At 53.6% G+C, this 18,611-nt stretch overlaps 2 protein-coding genes across 2 annotated transcripts; both read left to right on the forward strand.

Annotated features, from left to right (window-relative positions):
- The first annotated feature begins 414 nt into the window (after positions 1-414).
- On the forward strand, positions 415-6,705 carry IL36RN (interleukin 36 receptor antagonist). The gene is made up of 5 exons (XM_059660715.1): positions 415-458; positions 636-693; positions 1,943-2,028; positions 3,000-3,127; positions 3,294-6,705. Exons 2-5 carry the CDS (start codon positions 665-667, stop codon positions 3,516-3,518), a joined length of 468 nt encoding a protein of 155 aa, XP_059516698.1. The 5' UTR covers positions 415-458; positions 636-664; the 3' UTR covers positions 3,519-6,705.
- Positions 6,706-13,262: 6,557 nt separating this feature from the next.
- IL1F10 (interleukin 1 family member 10) lies at positions 13,263-15,919 on the forward strand. The gene is made up of 4 exons (XM_059660716.1): positions 13,263-13,294; positions 14,976-15,061; positions 15,315-15,442; positions 15,707-15,919. The coding sequence occupies exons 1-4, from the start codon at positions 13,263-13,265 to the stop codon at positions 15,917-15,919; spliced, it is 459 nt and encodes a 152-aa protein (XP_059516699.1).
- The last annotated feature ends 2,692 nt before the right edge of the window (positions 15,920-18,611 follow it).

Below are 18,611 nucleotides of genomic sequence, written 5' to 3' on the forward strand. Positions count from 1 at the left end.
GGATTTTCAAGTTTTTCTACAATGAATATGCAGACTTAAACATCTAAGCAGGAGAGCCCCACCTCCAGCACCTTCCACAGGCCCGGGGGATTGAGGGAGGAGGGAAGGAAGGGAGAGAGGGAGGGAGGGGGGCGGATTGTTAGTCTACTTTCCCTGAGCTGCTTCTGCACTGACACCTTTGGGTCTGGAAGGGCCTGAGGTCCAGGAACCCAGTGTTCAGGGGGAGCCGGAAACCCCGGAAATGTTCAGAATTGCTGGGAGGAAGACGGTCTCCAGAACTTTCCTTCCCTGGGAGAGAGAAGGGGGTGTGAAGCCATGTGGGGAACCCTGCTCGTCCTGTCTGGGGCAGTTTCAGGCCCCTCCCTGGCATGTTATTAAAGGCAAGGCATCCGTGCTGCCCTGGTCCCCACAAGAGCAGGCAGACACGGTGGCTCCGTGGGAGAAGGGAGTGCTCTCAGGTGTCCCTGGGAGCCCAGTCCATCCTCCCAGCAGGACTGGGGTTCTCTCCTGACCCCAGACCAGGATCCCCTGCTCTGTGGGGGCTGCTCACATGCTGGGGGTCGGAGGCTGCCTGCTCCCCAGGCCCCTGCCAGCTCAGCCTGTCTCCTCCTAACACGCCAGTTATTTCACGACAGGACGTCCGCTCTGCACGCTGAAGGGCAGGATGGTTCTGAGCGGGGCCCTGTGCTTTCGGTGAGTATCTGAGCCTCAGGGCTGGCCATGTCCTGGGGGACAGCGCAGGTGCCTGCTGTCCAGCCTTTTCCAGGAGGGACGGGCCTGGCCAATGGAACTCCAGCTCCCCACGTGAGGTGGGGAGTGGGCCATTGTGAACAGCGCCCCACTGCCTAAGACACATCGGGCAGCCCCTCAGGGGGCTCCTCTGTGGGCAGAGGGACAGGGAGCCCCCTGTGTGGAGCTGCAGCCTCCTGCGTCCATATTGAGAGGAAGTCAAGAGACCGCCTGAGCCCTGCTGTCACGCCCAGCGTGTGGCCTGGCATCCCTGGCCCCTGCCCCACTGTCCCTGCTGCTTTCAGGACAAAACAACCACAGCAACAAGACGACTGTCAGGCAGTCTGCCTGTCCTCGGGCATGCACTGACCGGGCCTTCGGCCGTGCTCTGGACATCGGAGCGTGAATGACACTCGTCCTCGCTCTCGCTGCACTCAGAGCCTCGACAGCTCTTCCCAAAGTGTGTTCCGTGGAGCCCAGCCCTGCGAGCCGCTGTACACGGGGGGCTCCCCGGTAAAGTGAGGGTGGGACATGCTCCTTATGGCTCCTTATGAGGGGAAGCATCTGAGGCACTTTGAGGCAGAGATTTGTCCATATTTAGCCGACACCGAGCCAGGTGTACACGCTGCACTTTATTCCATGAGACGTCTGGGGAACCCCCGCTAGACACACCTTCACCTCCCAGGACACCAGAGAATCAGCTGAGCTCACAGATGAGAAGCACGTGTGGAAAGGAAAAGGAAAGCATTTTACGTGTGAAGACATTCTGACGGTAGCAGGGCATCGGTGGCCGAGCAGAAGCCCCTGATGTCTTCAGTGATGACTGCGGGCGGGTTTTCATCTGGGAGAGCCCGGGCATGTCTAACTCGCCGTCTTAGCTTGTGATGGGCAGACCGGGCCCAAGGGCGAGCGGCTTGTCTGCGGCGAATCAGCAGCCGTGGTGGCGGAGCAGGAGCAGGACGGGGACCCGGGACTCCGACTTTCCAACATGGCACACGAGGGGCTGCTTGGTGTAGGAAAGACTGAATAGGGTGAAGGAGAGAGCCCCAGACTCAGTGGGAGGCTGTGGGGCCAGTGGGGTTGGAAGAAGGTCGTGCCATTCCTTTGGCACAGCGGGCAGAGAGGGACAGTGCCTGGCACTGGGGGACTCTGGAGCCGGGCAAGCTGGACACCCCCCCTTCCCTGACTGAGTGTCATTGTCCTGATGTTCCAGAATGAAGGATGCGGCATTGAAGGTGCTTTATCTGCAGGATAACCAGCTGCTGGCCGGGGGGGTGCACGCAGGGAAGGCCGTGAAAGGTGGGTGGCCCCAGACCCTTCTTCCCTAGGGCTCTGCTCTGAGGGGAGGGGCTGGGAGGGCCTAGAACAGCCTTGCGAGACCCAGGCCTGACACAGTAGCCAGGGCACCCTGACGCCAGGCTCCTCGCAAGGACAAAAAGAGTGCCACCTCCCTGCAACGCCAGACACGTGTCCCAGTGGCACTGGGCACCGCTGTGCAAAGGTGGGACTGTTCAAGATGAATGCTTTGTCCTGCCCTCACAGCTGGACTTAGGCCACACATCCTTTTCCTGGGAGCAGTGCTGGGAAGACCAGGCAGGCTCCCTGGGCCTTCATTCCCGTAGGGGGTGGGTTTCTGTCCCTTTGCCCTGGGTGCCCTCTGTGCCAGGGGACCCCTGGTCACTCAGAGTGGCAGGACCCTGAGAGCTGGTGGCACCCCTGGCCTGGTGCTTACTCATTCTGTGCCACACATTGCGAGCGGCAGGCCCTTCTCTCTGCAACAGCCCTCACCTGCCCGCCTGGGACACACTCCCTGGGCCTGGGGCCAGGCAGACCCTCTGCGAGGCTGTGTGTGTGCATGCACATGTATCTCTGGGTGCCTGTGTGCACACGTGTGTGCATGTGGAGGGAATGGCACAGAGGACTGAGACCACTCCTGTTCTTGGGAATCTCACTGGGGGTAGAAAGATGCCCAAGTCACTGAGGAGAGGCTGAGTGTGGAAGGGCATTAAAGGGGGAGGTCAGATGTCCTGTAAGGCTGGTGGAGGCTTGAGGATTTGATCGTGGGCAAGAGGGTGGGCGCGGGGGTGGGATGTGCCGTGTGTCTTGATGTCTTCGGGCCAGCTGGCAGGCGAGCGCCTTTCCCCACAGGACAGCTGCTGAGCCTGGGGACAGCACGCCTCACAGAGACCTGCTCCCCAAAGTCCACGACGTGGGAGGGGAAGTGGGGGGGAAGGTAGGCAAGGCCTCTGCATCTGGCTTCCTTCCTCTAGGCGAGGAGATCAGTGTTGTCTCCAATCGGTTTCTGGACGACAGCCTTTCTCCAGTCATCCTGGGCGTCCAGGGAGGGAGCCAGTGCCTGTCGTGTGGGACGGGGCAGGAACCGACTCTGAAACTAGAGGTGAGTCCTGTGGGTTCCCCTGAGCAGCCGATGCTGGACCCCTGGAGCCGGGCTCCTGAGCGCCTCTCCCACCAGGTTCTGTTATTGCCCTGTGTCCCAAGCCCTCGTCTCAGCCCTCCTGGTCGCTCCACTCACACCCCTCGCCTGCCGTGCCCTCTGCCTGCAGCCAGTGGACATTATGGAGCTCTACCGCAGCCCCAAGGATTCCAGGGGCTTCACCTTCTACAGGCGGGACACGGGGCTCACCTCCAGGTTCGAATCGGCTGCCTTCCCGGGCTGGTTCCTCTGCACGGTGCCCGAAGCGGACCAGCCTCTCAGACTCAGCCAGCTCCCGGGAGATGCCAGCTGGGACCACCCCATCATGGACTTCTACTTCCAGCAATGTGACTAGGGCAACCCACCTCCCAGGACCCCGGGGCAGAGCCCGCAGGGGTGAGTGGAGGAGGAGGAGGAGGCCCAGGCGACCACGCTCCTCTGTTCTCAGGCCCCCACTTGATTGACTTGGCACATGGCCACTCTCCCTTCTCCTAGTTCCCAGTTTGGGTAAATCCTTCTAGATTTGGCGATTAGTTCCTTCCATTTCTTTCCCTGCTGGGTGGCGCTCCTGGTGTGGAACCTTGCAAAAATGACATAAGGTAAAAAAGGGGAATGGTGGGAATCCTCATCCTTCATGGTACCTTGCCCAGTGCCCCTGAACCCCACAGGCCAGCCCCGTCCCAACTTGAGCCTATTAGGGCCTCCAGCTGCCCACATGGGGTCCCATCACCACCCCTGTGCAGGGTCAAGGGTTAGGGACCCAAGGCCCAGTTCCTTCCCCTTCCCTTAATTCAGCTGCCATCATATGTGCCTTCTCCATCCCCACCATCACGCTCTCACCATGGGCCTAGCAGGGTGGTGGTGCCCAAGGGCGTGGCTCCAGCTTGGAAGGCTGAGGTTGGGCAGGCAGTCACTCCTTTTGAAACCCAAGGTACAATTACAATCCAAGATGCTGGTGTCTGTTCACATGGAGATGCTCTCGACACAGTAAGCGAGAAGAGCAAGTTACACAGTGGCGTAGCTTCTAATTCCATTTTAATTAAAAATACATATTTAATTAAAAATATAGGAAAAAGTCTTTAAGAGTTTGCTTCAATTTTAGCAATGTCAGGCTGCTGGTATTAAGGTGACACTCTTGTTGTTGTTCTTTTGTTTACTTATATATTCTAATTGTTCTACACTGAAGATGGATTACCTGTGTCATGATCAGAAGAATTAATTTCGAGGTGAACAGAGCAGATATCATTTCTAGCTGTCCTCGGCTCCCACTTCCCAGGAGTGAGATCGGGTGGTTGCCTTCTGCTGCTTTGGTCGGCAGCAGCGAGAGTCAGATCTCAGCAGGCTGGGAAGGAGGGCCCGGTGGGTGCCTGTGGCTGGAGTCTCCTGGGGAGGGAACCGACAGAGAGAACACCCTGCACTTTGACCGGGAGTGGCCACGGTCCCTGAGATTTCAGGGTGTGGGATTCAGCCTCCCAGGGTCTCCAGTGCTGGTTGAGTATGTCCCCCTAAATTCGTGTCCTTCTGGGAACCTCAGACCGTGCCCTGATTTGGAGATAGGGCCCTCGCAGGTGCCATTGGTTGAGGCCACGCTGTATTGGATGGGCCCTCACCCAATATGCCTGCTGTCCTGGTAAGAACAGGAGGCCCAGGGAAGGCCGTGTGGAGACTGAGGCAGAGACTGGAGCTGAGCTACAGTAAGGCAGGAGCGCCGTGGCCGAGGCGCCCCCCGGGAGGAGGCATTGTCCTGCCAGTCTCCCCGGCTGAGAGAGAGCACTTCCCTGGTGTTTTAAGCCGCCAAGTCTGTGGTAATTGGCCACGGCAGCCCTGGAGAATGAATGGCCTGGACTCCTGGGGTCCACACACTGCGTCCCCTCCCACATTGCACCAGCCCTCTCTGTGACCAGTAGAATATGGCAGAAGGAATGTGGTGCCACTTCTGAAACTCCCACTGCTTCTACGTTGGTCGCTCTCGTTTCCTTGTTCCCTTGAGCTGGGGAAGCAGCTGCATGTTGTAAGCAGCCAATAGAAACCCGAGCGGTGAAAAATGAAGCCTCTTGCCAAGAGCTACGTGGAGCGTGGAAATGGCCCCTCCAGCCCTGGTCAGGCAGCCATGACGCTGCTGGCTGCAACCTGGGAGGATAGTGACACAGCCAAGCTGCTGTAGGCACCCCCCTCCCCCAAGACCAAGGAAGAAGATAAATACCTGGTGCTTTCAGTGACTAAGTTTTGGGGGTCACTTGTCAGGCAGCAATAGATGACTAATACACAGGGAAGAGAAGTAAATGCATTTATTTTACTGTGATTGCGATTTTCTCCAATATTTTCATTTTCCTTCTCAAAGTGAATGTTGGCCCCTTTACTTCCTTAAACATTCTATTTAAAAGTTGCTCATATTAAATTTGCCAAATATTCTGTTTCTGCAAGTTTTAGTTCTTCCTTGACTACCTTTGTACCTCCAGCCATGCGTGCCAGGACTGTGACCCCAGTGTTCCCACCTAAACCCTGGGGATGAGAGCAGAGGCCAGGGAGGGGTTCAAATCTGAGCCAGGTGTTGCACCTGCTCCTCACCTGTCAGACCAGCATGGTTTCACTGAGGACTAACAAGGGGTGGCCAGGCCAGAGGGTCTGCCTCCTAGACCTTCAGCCACAGCCTCCCAGGCCTGAGTGCTGAGCACATGGCTCCAGGCACCAGGCTATTTCTGTAGATCCAGTTCACACTCTGTGCCCACAGGCCCAGCCATGGTCCCTAATTGTCACCTCTTCTGAGGAGCATCTGCTGAATTGAGATCCCTGGTCACCTGTTCTGACATTGTCTTATGTGTTCCTCTATGTGACCTCCCCCTCATTGTAGTAAGCTGACTTGGGGTCTCTGGTCCCTAATTTGACCTCAAAGTCAAGGCTGCATCAGCTTGTTTCCAAGTACCTTGCATAATCTTTGGCAATTGGAATCCAGTGAGTGGGATGTGGAAGCCATTTCTTACTCTGGCACATTCTCTTTCCTCCTCCATCTAAATTTCAGCTGCTCCACCCTCAGGGAGCAGCTGAAATCCCTTCAAGCTTCTACAGCCTGAAATGGCTCTTCATCATTTGTAGGATGGTAAAACTCAAGAGGGATTTAACAGGGATGAGCATGTAGCAGGGGAATTATAACCACCCCATCATTCTTTTGACATTGTTTCTGTAAATGCTGACTCTAGTATGTTGCTTGTAGATAAAAAGCATGTTTGTATAAGAATCCTAGGAACTAACTTTAGAAGATACAGACTCCAACCTTCAGTTGTTCCTGACCTTCAACTGTAAAACCAGGATGATGCAAAACCAGGATGATGCACACCAGACCATCACTTGACCAAGATCCTTATTGGAATGGACTGTACTGGTCTGCATGTAGAGGACTTTCCAACACAATCTTCTTGATCTCTTTGTTCTACTTTCCCTCTCCCTCCTTATACAAATGCTGTCTGCACTGAGATGTTGGGATGGGCTATGGACAAGAGTCCCTCATCTTCTCAGGTGACTAGCACTTGAATAAACCTCTTTCCTTTTTCACCAGCACCTGTTTCACGAGTTTGGCTTTCGTGGCACCAAATAGCCAAACCTTGGTTTTGGTTACAAGCTGACATGTTGATTGAAAAGAAAAGAATGTAAAATGCTATGTATATGAACCAGAGGCCCTGGCATCATGACATTCAAATGAAACAGGTCTCATGGTTTTAGATTTTTTCCATTTCAGCACAAGCCCCCCAGACTCGGCCAGTATTTACAGCGGTATATACCCATGACATATGTAGTCTGTGCCAGTTGTCATCACTGAGGACAATAGTGTGTCCTGAAGAGCAGAGAGGGTCCCAGACCATGTCTCAGGGGAGCAGCAGAGGTGCTGAGGGCTCATATCCCGAAGAAGCTGTACAGGAAGAGCCGTCCTCAAGCACTCCAAGACCTGTCAGTAGGAGAACACACTCATTCTATGTGATTCCAGAACACACAAGTAGGACTGGTGAATGGATAGAGCTGTTTTGCCTGAAAATTTTAACCATAAGGACCACACACACTGTTAAAGTTTCTCCAAGAGGTTGTGATGTCTCTGGCCCTGGAGGTATTGAAGTAGAGCCTGCTTAGCTTATTAGTCAGGGATGCTGTAGCTCCCCTTATGTCATGTCTAAGACTCTTAAAATTATGTAATAAATTTGGTTTCTCACTCAAGGAAACTGTTTATCTGTATTGTCTCCAACACAATATGCCCTTGGCCCACAGATTGGAGTCTGGTCTTCTTAATTGTCTTTTCAAGTGTTTATAACTTAGCTCCCCAGCTGGACTGTAAAGCTACTTAACAGGGACCATGTAATGAATGTTTGTCACACAGCAGTTGAATTCACTGATTGCCTAGAATCATACCCCATGCTCTGGCCCTTTACACAGAGGGGCAAGAGATTGAGAGAGGGGGTCAAGAATGACTGCTGGCCTTAGAAAACAGAAATCTGGTCCTGTTCCTGCCCATCTTCTCTTATGTCTCATTCTGCAAACATATGGGTGTTAGACTGTCCTCTCCCACTTCCTCCCCTAGCCCTGCATGGAACTTTGCAAATGTCCTGAGATGAAGAAGTACAATAAGGCATTGGTCCCCAGAGAACACTACACTTAAGTGTTATGCCCCTTATGAGTGGATAGCTATCCAGCCATCAGAGGTCGTTCTGCCCTTAGGCCCCTTGCACTCACTCCTCTTGCCTCTGCCACCTTTAAGCCTGGAATGGAGCCCATGGGTACCAAAGGGAAGGCAACATGAGGACATCTGACCCCAGCATTGTTTATCTAGTGGCCCAAACCACCAATAACAGTGTCAATGACAGTAGCTATGAGCAGGGGCCCAGCGCTGGGCTTCTGCAAACAAACATTCATTAATACCTCCACCTTCTCATTACCCATACTTGCTGTAGACATTGTGAAATCCCCAGGTTCTTCTTCCCCATCCTGGAACCAATTTTAAAGATGCTGAAGGCCCAACCCACCAGATCAGACAGTATAAACCCAGGCAGGTGCCCTGGAGAAGTCAGTTGGTGGTTCCAGGCACCGAGGATCTGCAGGTTAGTGGTGGGCAGGCAGTGTTCTCTCTATTTTCTTGTCCCTTCTATCAACATCCCTAATCTGGCCCCTTCCTTAACTGCTCCTGGCAGCTCTCTGGATGATAAGATGTTCTATCCACAGAACACCAGGGATGCTGGGTAAGTCCCAGGGCATACAGAAGGAATTGGAGGAGAAACTATAGGTTAAGTTGAATCAAGATAATGCTATTATTTAGAACTATAGACTTTAGAATGTAATGCCAGAGGAATTTTCTAGGCCAGTGGTGTTCAGTAGTGCTTGGTGAGGTTTGGGCTCTTTAGAGATCCCCCAGTGCCTACTCTAGTGCTCAAGGGCAATGCTCGCATGTTCTGGTGTCTTCATCACACCTTGACTCAGCAAAGGCAGGCCCCCTTTACCCATTTTGCTTTCAAGTTTCTGTGTAAAAATTCAGTGTAAAACTTAGTTTTTAAAAGTACTGCCTGGGCCAGCCTCTCATTCCAATGATAGTAAGTTGGAGGCTCAGGACAAAGGGGACTACCCAAGGTTGAATACGAATGAGTAACAGCACTAGGTCTTGAGCCCACCTTGTCATTTAAATTCGCTGCATGGTCCTGTGTCCTGCCCCTGAGCACCATTTGTGTCAGAAGGAGGTTGGAGGGAGCTATAAGCCATGCTTTATGGCTGCAAGATCGTGTTAATTTTTATAAGGGAAACAAATGTCTGTAGCTAGAACAATAAACAATATAGTGAAATTTAATAGGATGCAGAGTAGGGTGCAATGGTAAAGGAAAGATTTATTAAACTCTGAGTCACGGCATCATAGAGAGTTTGATCTGATTCTTAATAACCACATACTCTAACTTCATGATTTTATAGATGCTGAAACTGAGGGTTGTGGTTAAGTGAACTTGTATGACTTGTTACTCTGAGCTGCCAGTTAATTTGGCAGAACTAGACATTTAACCTATAGATAATGATTCCATGTTCAGTAACCCTAATGCCATAGGTCATAGTGGACGGCAGTGAGGAGGAGTGACTTTTGAGGCAGGGGAAGCAAAGACAGCCCTGAGTGTGCCCATATGCCTGGACGGATGGCTCAGTGTCCACGGAGAAGTGAGGCTTGCTCATGCAAGTAGATCTGGGCCAGCGGATGGTGAAAGGGCAGCCACTGTGGATTGCAGAGCTGGGTGGGGATATGTGAGAGCAGTGCTTAGAAGATGAGTCTATGTTGGTCTGGATTGAAGGTAGAAAAACCAGGAATACAGGCAAGGTCTAATGGCTGTTAAGAAAACAAAGTTACATTTTAAAGAATAATCTATCAGAACTTGTTGATAAATCAAACATAGAGTCAGGAGATGTGGGCGAAATGGTCAATGACCCTCAGGTTTTTGAATCTCACTAGTTGGAGGAAGATTTTGTAGGTGGGAGAAATGAAATTGGGAGGGAGAATGGCCTGGGGGTGGGTGGGCAGGACAGGATCAATTTGACCTTAGAGCTATTTGGTTGGATGTGATGGCAAGATGTCCAGAAGGGGGTGTCCTGTAGCTGCTGGAGATAAACTGGGGTGTTCAGCCTGGACTTGGGGGTGTAGACTAACATGATCATTGCAGTTATGGAAATGGGTGAATTGAAACTCTCTGGGAAATGAAAGAGAAGGGCTTAGGACTTTGACTGTGGCTTCCAGTGTTAGGGACACTCCTGAAGGAAGGGAGACTCTACAACGTCTGAGAAGAGGACATGGAGAGGTGTGAAGGGAGGCAGTCAACACCAAGGGTCCCCAGGGGCAGTGGCCAACTATCAGAGGATTGAGAAAGAGTCTAGATTTGGTGCCACAGAAGCTAATGTGGGTCTTAGAGAACATATTCATGTGTCGGAGACCAAGGAGCAGATAGAATGGGAATGGTGTGCAAATAGCTTGGAGGATGTCCGGGGCTATTTGGTGCTGGTATGTGACCCAGGACAGGAGAACTGATGAGCTCTGTGACAGCCAGAGGTGGTGTTCAGGGAGGGGTACTGGACAAAGTCCAGTGAAAGGCCACTTGGGGGCAAAAGAGAAGGAAAAGCTCTGGGGATGGAGTGTGTGGCACACTGGGAGGGACCGAGGCCCCTGGGGTCCCTGATGGATTAGCCACGGACTTCTCCCTCCTTCTCACTCCATCACAGTGTAGCCAGGACTCAGGCAGGGGCTGATGTGGGAGCCTGTAGGGGAGACACTGGGATTTGGGGCTATGCCAGCCCTGGAGGCTTCTGGGGCTCCAGGGGATTCAGCTGCCCTGAATTTCTGCCGGTTCTTTGAGCTGATACTGACCGTGGGAATCTTGCTGGTCCAGCTTCACATAGGGCCCTGCACTGGGTCTGCCCCAGCCAGACCTTGGCACAGCTACCTGGATGCGCATACTTCTGCTGCCATAACCAAAGAATCCCCGGAGTTAGGCTGAGAGATCACAGCGTCAGGTGGGCTTCGTGAGGCCATGCTGCTGTGGGCCTCTCTAGGCTGCAGGATCATCCCGTCTTTGCTACTCAAAGTGTGGCCCAGAGACCAGCAGCATTGTCCCTTGGTTGCGAGTTTGAAATGCAGAGTCTTAGGTCCCACCCCAGACCAAGGGAATCAGAATCTGCTTTTAGCAATAGCTGCAAATGAATTACATGTTCACCAGAGAGAGAACTGAGTAGCCTAGCAGCCCAAGCCTGGCTGATCACTGGGATCACGCCAAGCTCAGAAAGCCTCATCAAGAGCCCCCAGGTGACTCAATGGGCAGGCACTTTGGGGAGCCAGTGACTTTATCTGAACACCCCACTTAAAAAAATTATAACTGCTTTAGCTGGTTTGGCTCAGTGGATAGAGCATTGGACTGAAGGGTCCCAGGTTAGATTCTGGTCAAGGGCACGTACCTCCGTTGCAGACTCAATCCCTGGACCCAGGTTGGGGTCCAACCAGTCAATGTTTCTGTCTCTCTCTCTGTCTCTCCCCTTCCCTTCCACTCTCTCTACAAATATCAATGAAAAAAAATCCTAGGGTGAGGATTAAAAAAAATTTAAAACTTACTTTATATTAAAACTAAAATTCATATTTATATAGGAAGAATGTTAACATCTTAAAAAAATAAAAATCACTCATGATCCTGCTACTGCAGGTCAGTGCTATAGTGATGTGGGCTCCTTTGTTTCTGTGTCTTTGAATGCTTGTGGATTTCAGTGGAATCATAACTTACGCATTATTTATATTCTGCACTTTTCACTTGGTATATTTGGAACATTTTTATGTAATAAAATCTCCTACCATATCATATTTAATGTACACATACTTTTCTTATTTACTAGATTGCCATAATTTTTAAACCAATGGCCTATTATTGAACACTAGAGGCCCGGTGCATGAAATTCATGCGGGGGGGGGGGGAAGTTAGGGGAATGGGGACTAAACTGGCAGTTGGACATCCCTCTCGAAATCCGGAACTGCTGGCTCCTAACTGCTCTCCTGCCTGCCTGCCTGATTGCTCCCTAACTGCCCCCCTGCTGGCCTGGTCACCCCCTAACTGCTCCCCTGCTGGCCTGATTGCCACTAACCACCTCTGCCTCAGCCCCCACCACCATGGCTTTGTCCAGAAGGAAGTTAGATGTCCAGTCGACCTGGTCTAATTAGCATATTATTCTTTATTAGTATAGATTTAGAGTATTTCTAACTTCCTGCTATTGTGAAAAGTGATGTAGTGAAGATCTTTGTGATTGCATGTTTGGGCAATCTCTTATGTTTCATTAGAATAAGAGCAATGGATGAACTTGCCAAGCACGAAGACTTCTTCAAACTTTGATCACATCACCAATATCACCCAGAATTGCAGTCCTGCCCAGTGCCCTGTTATCCTTTACTCCCACCAACCCTCACTCTGACTGCAAAGCCCAGAGACAGGAAATGGGCTGTCCAACGGACTGAGGCAGATCCAGCACTAAAGCTGTCTCGGCCCCACCTCCTTCTAACATGCAGGCCTAGGAGCTCAGTGCTGCTGCTTTGGCTGAGCCCACCATCAGCATCAACCTGTCCTCTCATCTGCCTCCACGCGGCCTCAGTGCCTCCCTCTCCCTCTCTGAGCCTTGCTCCTTTCTACCGCCTTTCTTCTCCCACCCCCTCTATTTTCTGCTCTCCTACCTTATTTCTTCCCTTTCCCCTTCTTGGTGAGAATCTTACCTGCTCGGTACACCTCAGCCCTAGCCATCCTTGCATTTTGCTTTTCTGGGCTATTTTCCAACTCTTACCACACTCAGGCCCTGATTTGCTCTGGCTCTTTTCAGGCTAGATTCCAGACCAGCCCTTTGGAAGGTAGCGTTAGGGCAAACCTCTGGGGCAGATAACCTGGCTGGAAGGAGAGGCTTTGTGGTCTGGGGTTTATATGGGGACACTGGCTTCAGTTTCAATCACTCATCCTCAAAAACACAAGTGTCTCTACCTCGAGCCTGTCCTGTTTCCACGTGGTGTCGTTGCGGGAGCTGGTCAGGGTTTGGATGGTCTCTCTTCCACAGTCTGGGTAAGGCGACCAGTCCCTGGGAACCAGCTGTCTCACTCTGCAGGGCAGGGTCCGCACCTCCTGCTCGGCGGGGGAGGGCGGCTGTGGTGACTATGTCCTTGGGAAGTGGGGCAAGGTTCCAGGGAGCCCATCCTCAAGCTGTGAGGCTCCAGCCTTCTTTCCTCCCACCCCCCAGGCTCAGCCGTGGGAAGCGCTCCTGGAGAAACCATTTGGGGAGGGTATTCTCTGATTTCGCAGGGCTGGCGCCAGGGCACGTTCTCAAGCTCACACCCCAGCCAGCTCGACCTGTTCCCAGATGCCCAAATGAGAGGGGCCAGCGCTGCCTGGAGTGTACGGGGCTAGGGAGACCTCGGTGCACTCGGGGGGCCAGTTACGGAACAGCGGCCTGGTGGGACCTTCCACCCTGTGACTGGGGATTTGGGGCTCATGAGGTGTCTGCCCCCAGCTCCACTGCCTCCTCTGACAGCCCTTCTCTCTTTTCCCTCAACAAGGACCAGTCACCTGGGATTGCAGGAATGTGCTCCCTCCCCATGGCAAGATACTACATGTAAGTCCTCCCTTTCTTCGTCAGGAGCCTGGGGATGACGCGGGAGAGGAAAGAGGCCGAAGCAGAAGGACAAGCCTCCTTCTTACCCTAGAAACCTCAAATGCCCTGTAATTAAGTGTGATCGCCACCCCGATAACAATAGTCTCTTTCCTGAGCATCTGCAAGATGCCAGCCTTGTCTCCATCCTAAGAAATCGATGAGGGGTTGTTACTAAGCCCATTTTACAGATCGAGAAACAGGCTCAGAAGTTAAACAAATTCCCGGATGTCACCCAGAGCCAGGGCCCAGACTGCACACTCTCTGTGCTGCTCCATCCTCCCTCTGAAAGCTCAGGGACCATTCTGCGTCTCAGGGACAACACCGCTCTATGCTGGCCTCTGTGGCCTCACTCCTAACCCGGGTTTCTGTATCTTGCTTGCATTTTATCTTGTTGGACATTTGGGTGTTTACTTACAGTTTACTCTTTACTGTCCATGACGTTTTATGTAAATGACCTCCGGCCCTTAGGGAAGGTGATGGGATGTAATGAATAAAATTCACTGGCCGCTGGGGTGCCTGTCCTCAGCTCCCGCATGGCCATCCTGTCCCGACATGGACCAGTCGGGGCCCCAGGAAGTCACGGCATGGCTGGAAGGCGAGACACATGCACAAAACACGCAAATGACAAGACAGGTGCCTACCTTGGGGTATCTGGCTTGGGTTCAGGTCTCCAAATAGACTCTTGCCAGCGGGCGCATTGCATACTGCCTGGGAGGACCAGTTGGCAAGCCCAGGATCCTCAGATGCTTATTTTTTTATTGTGTAAGTGAACTTGCCTTAAACACAGTCATTAGCTAAGGGTGTTGTGATGAGCTGTTATTGAGAAAGGAAGTTCTCCTGGAGGCAGCGGGGTTGGCCCTGAGCCTCTGCCCTGGAAAGTAAGGAGGCTGCTCGGGCCTGAGAATGGCTGACAAACGTCTCTGAAACCAGCCAGGCGACTGAGCTAATGGCCGCACGGCTGTGAGGTTGCACACGCTCGCTCAGCGCAGTTTCTCAGCCCCAGGCACAGTCACCCGCCCAGGCCCAGCATCGCCACCACGGCCAAGCCCAGTGGCTGTCATCAGGCCGCTCCAGCTTTCTGCCGACCTCCTTACTTGGCCCCCGTAACATGGGTGCCCCAGAGTTCACCTGCTCGGTACAGGGGACCTTATTTACCATCACATAGAAAATTATTTCCCCAATTTATGGATTTTCTTCTATTAAAAAGTGTTTAAATATTTGAAAAGCAAATCACACTTCAATATACACTCAATTGATTCCTTCAGTAAGAGAATAAACCTCGGTGAAGAACTGGGGCAGGCCCAGAAAACCCAGGAGAAGACTCACTGTAACCCAGAGACACCTGAGGAGATTTCTCCAGAAGGCAGGGGAAAAGGGCTACATCGTCCAGAAACTTCTCTACCCCCACAGTGAGATGGCACCCGCTCCCCTCAATGCCCTGAAGGCCTGACAGAGCCCAAGCCTTGTAAAGGGAGGAGGTGCAGCCTCTTACGAGATCCGGAAGGCCTTTCTGCCTTAAGATGACCTGGTCCTTATCTGCCCCTTCTCACCTGTAGGAGGAGAAAAACCCCAGATACTTAGTATGTAATCAGATTGCAGGGTTGGGGCTCAGCGGTGCCATCAGCATTGCCATCTGTTCCAGAATTAAGGATGCCGACCAGAAGGCTCTGTACATAAGAGGCGACCAGCTCCTGGTGGGAGACCCTGATGCGGACAACTGCTGTGCAGGTGAGCCCTGAGCCTCCGCTGCTGGAACCCGCCCAGGCTCCATCTGCCACATGTTCTCCCTGCCCTCCTGCCTCTGGAGACAGTGAGAAGAGACAGGGAACAACTGAGACCCCTCCTAGTAAGAGGGCATAACCCTGAAGTCGTCCCAGTTCATCCTGCTGGGCCCTGGCCCAGTTCCTGCCCAAACGAGACTTGTCTAAGCTTGTGATGTGGGTCCACTCAAGCCCTGGCGCTCTCCTCTCTTCCTTCCCAGAGAAGATCTGCATACTTCCCAACAGAGGCCTGGACCGCACCCAACTTCCCATCTTCCTGGGGATCCAGGGAGGCAGGCGCTGCCTGGCCTGTGTGGAGACAGGGGAGGGGCCTGCCTTGAAGCTGGAGGTGAGACGCGTCCTGTTCTAGGGGACCCTGCAGAGCCGCCTGTCCTCCAGACCACTCTGGCATCTCTGCTCCCACCTGTGGGTGCCCTGCCAGGTCCACATGTCCCTCTCCGGCAGGTTTCTGCCATCTCCCTCTGCACCCAGTGCCAAGACCCTTAACCCCCATAGCCCTCAGGAGGCCGTTCCCAGTAAAGACCCTCCCTGCCCAGTCCCGCCCTGGCCTCTTCCACAGCCTCACCCTGCAGCCGGCTGCTTTCCCCCACAGGATGTGAGCATCGAGGACCTGTACAAGGCCGGCGAGCAGGCCACACACTTCACCTTCTTCCAGAGAAGCCTGGGCTCCGCCTTCAGGCTCGAGGCTGCAGCCTGGCCGGGCTGGTTTCTCTGTGGCCCGGCTGAGCCCCAGCAGCCGGTTCGACTGGCCGAGGAGACTGAACCCTCCGCCCGCACTGAGTTCTACTTTGAACAGAGTCGGTAGGGAGGCTGCAGGCAGAGGTCCAGCCTGGGGCCCCCAAAGCAGGCCCATCTGCTCGGGGCCAGTGGTAGGCAGAGCGATGCCCTTCAGCGATGTCACCTCCTGACCCTCAGCACCTGGGAACATGTTACCTTACAAGGCAAAGGAACTCGGAGTAAGTTAAAGGTCTTGAGATGGGGAGACCATCCTGGATTATGGGGCGGGGGGGATGGGCAATGGCTCACGGGGTCCTCATAAGAGGGAGGCAGGAGGGCAAGAGTCAGAGAGAGATGGGAAGAGGCGGTGCTGCTAACTTTAAAGATGGAAAGGGGCTGTGGCAGGCGTGCAGGTGGTCCAGAAGCTAGACGAGGCAAGGGAACGATTCTCCCCTAAAACCTCCAGAAGGAGACAGCCCCGCGACTACCTGATTTCAATCCCATGACGCCATTTCCCCCCCCTGCCATCCAGAGCTGCGAAATATTAAATGTGTGCTGTTTTCAGCTCCACGTGTACGGTGGTTTGTTACAGCACCGCAGGAAACTGATACAGGGCCTCAGGCCCCGGTGCTGTGTCCAATGCCAGGGGAACCTTGAGGAGTCCCCAGAAGGCTGGCCATGGCTGCTCCTCTAGTCCCTCTGCTCCAGAGCTTCCAGAACAGCCAAGATGCTCCAGGGAGAACCCAGCTGTCCTCCTCTGTTCACGGACAACGCCTTGGGCTGCTAACGGTTTCAGTTTTAGTTCAAGTCTTACAACTTTCCTATGAGATACTTTGCAATGTATCACTCATTCAACCTTCGTCTGCTGGTTCTAATGAGCGAGGAGCAAGGAGGGGCAGCGAGGGACCGCCAGTGGGTTTCTACGGGATGGGATGAGTTTAAGGTTCCAGTGGAACCGATAGGTTGAGGTGACTTGTTACAGTTGGGATACAGGCTAGAGAGTTTGCAGCCAGAACTGACACTCATTCTCAGAGCTCGGTCTCTCTCCACTCATAGAGGATGTGTGGTAGGGCGCCAGCCAGAGCCCAGGGAGCCGGGCTCAGAGCAGGTGGGCTGCTGGCACCATTCCTCTCTTGTAAAAACACTCCACATCTGTGTGACAGGTGCCATGGGCCAAGGAGTTTCAGAGCACTATGATTTCACCCAGAGCGACCCACAGGGGGGCTCCTGACCTCCTTCTGACAGGCGAGGAGCCTGTACCGAGAGGAGTGAAATAACGCGCTGCACATGGAGCATCTGACACCGATGGCCGTCCACAGTGTATTCCACTCTTATTCCAGGAGCTGGGGGTAGAATGGGGACAGAGCCAAGGTCCTTGGAGCTGATAATTGAGTGTGAGAAACACTAAACAAAAAAATAAACAAACAAATAAGAAAACAAACAAGGGCAACTGACCTGATAGAGGGTGGTAACAATGAGGTGGAGAGGGAGATGACTGACTTTTTGAGGAGGTGACACATGAGCTGAGACTGAGGGACAGGAAGGAGTGGGCGAGGAGTGATCCCGGGGAGGAGGAGCCAACACAGAGGCCCTGGGACCCAGGGGGCGTGGTGTTCATTTAGCAGCAGAAGGCCAGGGGACTGCAGCATGGAGAGCGATGCGGAGGGTCAGGAGGTGAGCAAGACCACAGGGCTGATCAGAGGGCCTCGAAGGCAGAGTAAGAGCTTTGGTTCATTTTCAGATGCAAAGGGAAGCCAGAGGATAGTCATGCCGGGCTCCATGGCTCTGACCTGTCTAGGTTCTTCCCTCGCCTCTCCATGGCCTGGTGTTTCTGGTTGGGACTACCCTGTGCCTTTTGAGGGCTTGTTCTGTTAAGTTTGGTTCACCAGTGCCCAGAGCAGCTGCTGGTACAGCGGGAGGTGCTGAGCAAATGCAAAATCTCCAACAACTTGGTAGATGATCACTTGGTTCCTGTCGGGTCAGCCTGAGGAGCTGGGGCAGCAAGGGGATGGTGCCGCTGCAGCTGGAGCTGGAGCTGGTGGCGGTGGGGGCAGGCTTCGCGAGGGCAGGGCCTTTAACCTGCGCCTCTGAGAAAATGGACTTTTCCCAACAGGGAATGTGGGGAGGGGCACTGCAGGCAGAGAGAATGACTCAGGGAGGTGATGATGGAGCGCCCACCCGGTGCGTGGAGTCACCTGTGGGCTGGGGCCCAGGGCTTGTGGCTGAGGAGACAGGTGGGGCCTGACTGTGAGCGCCTTGGAGGGAGGTTAGACTTCATGTAGGAGGCCTGGAGGAGTCATCCCAGGATTTCAAGTCAGACCTGGGTCTTAAGCCTGGGCCCTGGAGGTCCACACCAAACCTACCTGCTGCTGCCCCTTCAGCTCAGCTCGGTTTCCTGCTCTCCCCTCCGCACCCACAGGCCTTCTGCTGGGCACTGCCCTGGGGTCAGTGTGGCACTCTGGCTTGACCATCTCTGGCCACAGCCCCTCATTTCCTTCACTCACGGTAACTCACCTGACCCAACCTGAGCAGAGCCCACGCATGGCAGGGAATGTGGCATGCCTGGTGGCTGCGGGCACAGCCCAGAAGAGAAGGGCCAGCCAAGTGAATTGGATCAAGTTCTCTACTCACGTGAAACACCATTTGCACACCTGACGTATGCCGGTTCTGTGTTCGTGCTCAGGAGAGCGAGAGGCTCCGTGAGAGTTAGAAGACACAGTGCCAACGGGGGCCTGCAGGGCTCTGGGGAAACGATGGAGGCTGTGGTCCTGGGGGTTTCA

Source organism: Myotis daubentonii, chromosome 12 (assembly GCF_963259705.1).
Source record: "Myotis daubentonii chromosome 12, mMyoDau2.1, whole genome shotgun sequence".
Classification (NCBI taxonomy): domain Eukaryota; kingdom Metazoa; phylum Chordata; class Mammalia; order Chiroptera; family Vespertilionidae; genus Myotis; species Myotis daubentonii.